The sequence below is a fragment of the Hippocampus comes genome, unplaced genomic scaffold (assembly GCF_001891065.2).
Source record: "Hippocampus comes isolate QL1 unplaced genomic scaffold, H_comes_QL1_v1.1 scaffold86, whole genome shotgun sequence".
Taxonomy (NCBI): domain Eukaryota; kingdom Metazoa; phylum Chordata; class Actinopteri; order Syngnathiformes; family Syngnathidae; genus Hippocampus; species Hippocampus comes.
In genome coordinates this window covers 3,098,935-3,103,228 of record NW_017805882.1, presented here as the reverse complement: position 1 = coordinate 3,103,228, position 4,294 = coordinate 3,098,935, and the positions used below count along the sequence as shown (strand labels likewise).

The window sequence follows — 4,294 nt, the reverse complement described above, 5'->3', positions numbered from 1 at the left end:
CAAATGCCCTGCGGACCGGTACCGGTCCGCGGACCGGCGGTTGGGGACCCCTGCATTAAAGGACTGAGTTGCTTTTGCGTGGTGCTAGATGGGAAAAATGGAACAAAAAGACAGGGTCTAATGCACAAAGAATGCGCAGGTGGTGAAATGCTTCTCAAACTTGCCAAGCAGAATGCGTCTCGTGCACCAATGGTATTTGCGCATATTTAAATGAGTTAATATGCATATATTTGGCGAAGACATTACCTACCTTGATGCAAATGAGCCTCATTGATAAACGTCTAATTCATGAACACCCTCACTCGTTGCCACTCGCAGTTTGAGTGAAGCAAATAAGATGGAAAGCTGGTGTATGTATAAATGGCTCTCCACTTTTGCGCAAAGGGGCGCATTGCCACCTGCAACATCTGACCAATGTGTGGGAATGCGCTGACATGGTGGGTGCGGGAAGTGGGAAAGCTTGCCAGGTACAGGATGGCTCTGATGCCAGGCAGGCTCATGAGCTGATATTTAGAAGGAGAAACCGTTGTATTTCTTTTCGTGCCTGGAGTTTGGAGGAATGGGCTCACACCGGGACAGTCTAAAACAGGGGTCACCAATGGGGTGCCCGCAGGCACCAGGTAGCCCGTGAGGACCACACCAATAGCCCGCCAGTGCTAGGATTGTGATTTGCTAGCAGAAATTATGATTTAAAAATGCAAACATTGGCAATATTGTGAGACATCTTTCAGATGATCAGAGCCTGAAAATTTAAATAAAACATTAAGTATTAAAAATAACACATTCTAATATTATTAAATGTAATTTGTACAGATGTTATTTCAGACGTGTATCAATTTGGTAGCCCTTCACACAATCAGTACACATAAAGTAGCTCTCACTCTCAAAAAGGTTGGTGACCCCTGGTCTAAAATGATTCATGTAAAAAAATTGCAACACCGGTTAATGTCAGGAAACTTCAAGTGCCTGCTGTGAAGATTCACATGCACATCTCTACGCATGTGCAAATCTCTGAAAATATCAAAATGTTCGTACCAATATGTGGGATTTCATCGGCATTAAATGAATGAATGAATATAATGTCATTTTCCTCATCATAGTAGGCACCCATGACAATTGATGTCCATGGACTCCAAAATATTGAGTCGACTGTTTTGATATTTTCTGAGATTTATGTGATGTCGATGTGAATAATGGGGGACGATCGATAACAATTTTCTGACAGTTCCGTTGGCACCTCCTCAGGCCCTCAAGCTCACGTTCTGATAATTTCATCTTTCCCTTCCTGACTGCCATTGTCCTGCCATGGTGTTCCTGGCACAAAGTAGCATTTATACTTTGCCATGTGCGGCAATCAGGCGGGAAACAGGTGCAAACTGCAATCTGCTGTTTAATATTGTGGGTATGTTAGGTTAGTATATAATTTGTGCATTATGCTTTGTGAGTAGGATGTTAAGACAAGAGCAATTGCGGGTGTCAATGAAGAGCAATTAAAGGTGCTGCAAGGGCAGCAGTTTATTCTTTTGTCGATTCACCCCTACATCCGGTCTGTGGGCACCGGGAGGTGGACACCATAGTCAGCTTGCAATACCGACTGAGACCGAGTCAAAAACGAGCAGGCTTACGGAATGGTGAGCGAGGAGGCTGTTCCTATCTGGAAAGTGTATTTACTTGGTTACAGCTGTTCAACTTTGAACCAAGATAGCAATAGCATTTAGCATTAGCCAAAGTTTGAGCACAGCCACCGGCCAGCTGGTTGACTTATGATGTTCATGCTTTTTGTCTGTCAGAGGAAAAGGAGGTGGCTCTCCTCTTCTGTTGTGGCGTGAATGAAGTAGCTACTGTTTGTTCGTGTCTTGCAATGAAACTCATGCAAATACCGAAAGGACATTTCGTCTTCTATCCAAACGTATCATAAGGGAGAGCACGGATTTGTAAGAATGTCATTTGAGCCACTTGTAACAATGATCTTGTTCTTTCAGAGATTTTGTTTGCATTTTCTACAAAACCCAGTTGCCATGTAAATTAAGAGCCTAAACAAACACCCCTTAGTTTTGACACAGCTTAACTCAGTCTTCTTTGGCATTGTATTAGCCTTGCAAAGTGGGGATATTTAAAAATTCCTTGTTGATTGACAATGGATAAGAAATCTCCTGAATGAAAGGTTCATATGCTGGTACAGGGGAGTAAAATTCCAACAGTTAAATCACTTTCCACCAAACCTCCAATACGTTAAGTTTTTATTTTGAGTTTTAACACCACCAGCGCTCAAGTATTCCGCCCTGACACTTTTATTACTGGGTGTGGTTTCCAGGAAAAGTGTTAAGTTAATATAAGCAGGTGATATTTTTCTTTATCACACCTATAGGATTTTCTAACTTTCAATTCCCAAACGACTCTGCAATGTATATTTTTTTCAAATGGCACCAGACAAATAATAGCATTGCAAATAATAGCAAGCAGGCTGGCGCCTGCTGAACATCCATCCATCCATTTTCTGATCCGCTTATGCTCACAAGAGTCGCAGGTGTGCTGGAGCCTATCCCAGCCGTCTTCGGGCAGCAGGCGGGGGACACCCTGAACCGGTTGCCAGCCAATCGCAGAGCACACATGGAGAAACCACCACCCTCTCTCACACTCACACCTTGGGACAATTTAGAGCGTTCAATCAGCCTGCCATGCATGTTTTTGTAATGTGGGAGGAAACTGGAGTACCCGGAGAAAACCCACACAGGCCTCATAGACCTCATAGTGTGTTGACCTCATCCACACTATGAGGTCAACACACTAACCACTGGACCACCGGGCTGCCCCCTGCTTAACATTTCAAATCAAACTTGCCCCCACCTTTCTCTCAACTGCTCAGAGTTCTTCTCCATGCTCTCGTTCTCGGCAAACTCCATCAGTTCACGGGCGGCACGGCCCATGTTGACAGCGGTGGGCCTCGCTGACGTCAGGCGACACAACGATTCACGGATGAACGTCACGGGGTCCTCGCCACCCGCACCTGCTCGTAACTCCACAGCCAAGCTTAGGCAACCTACGATGGCGATGGCTGGGGCACCGCGTACCTGGTTAAAAGAGGAGAATGTTGAGAAGAAACCATGTTCAGCAGAATGGACATCACACCACATCCTGTCTTTGCAAATTACAGTGGTACTTTGACTTATGAGTTTCATTTGTTCCATGGCCAAGCTCTGCACTTAATTGAATTCTATATCAAATCAGTATTTCCCAGGGAAATGAAATCAAATTTAAAATTCAATTAATCCGTCCCCGCCCCCAAGCACCCACCACATTTTTGGTTACCGTAAGAGTTTTTAAGAAGAACAGCACTGTAGTGTAAACATAATAGAACATAATTGAGGAGAAGTTAAAGAAATAAACTGATTTTATAAAATGTGTGTAATTATTGCACGTTGAGATAAGCCGGAAGCCACAGGGTCTGCTGCCTAGTGAGTAAAATTAGGAGCAGCTTGCAAGACAAAGCAATATATATATATATATATATATACATACTGTATATATACTGTATATATACATGCAGTACAGAAGATTATATAAGAACAACACATTTAGTGTTTATAGAGTGTACATGGCAGCTTTCTGGAGCGTGAACGATCAGCGTCCATGTGTGTGTGTGTCTTAGTGTGTTTGTGCGCGCGTGCGCTTGTGTTCGTTAGATGAACAACAGCGGAGGCGAGCGGCAGCTTGTCAACTCACGATCCGTCTTCATTACTGCGGTAGAAGACGAGGAAAGGGTCCGACTTGCCAAAGAAATCCTTCTTGTCCAATTTGTTGCCGCAGAACTGCAGCATAACCGACTCCTGCCAGCATCACACACACACACACACACACCCACACACCCCCCCCCCCACACACACACACACACACACACACATTGTGACGGCTGCCCCAATGACAAAGTATTATGGGATGGTGTGAGGAGACTTTCCATTTTTGACTTCATTTCATTGTTAACTGATGCATTCCAAATGCATCCATTTTATGTCTAACTATATACAATAATCCTACTATTTACAAATTCGCCTAATTCCACCTATTCTCATTTACGGTGCTCACTCTAAAATGCCAAAAGATGCTACGCAAACCCTGTCTATCCAGAAAAGTTGCATGGTAATTGGTATCGAGGAAGTGATATATCTCCACTGTGAGACAAACTTTGTCATCAGGAAGTGGCAAAGATTAGCTTGGGTCGTTTATGAGGATACAGAGAGTCTTCGTTGCATGAACTTTGCAGATGGGTACTGTGAGTACATCCCCCCCCCCCCCC

The 4,294-nt window shown here is 44.0% G+C and overlaps 1 protein-coding gene across 1 annotated transcript in view; it reads right to left on the bottom strand.

Moving 5' to 3' along the window:
• mri1 (methylthioribose-1-phosphate isomerase 1) overlaps positions 1-4,294 on the bottom strand; it is a 27,835-nt gene that overhangs the window by 10,419 nt on the left and 13,122 nt on the right. The window contains exon 2 of the mRNA XM_019889148.1: positions 2,848-3,071. Within this exon, the coding sequence (XP_019744707.1) occupies positions 2,848-3,071 (224 nt within the window). The remainder of the gene's footprint in view (positions 1-2,847; positions 3,072-4,294) is intronic.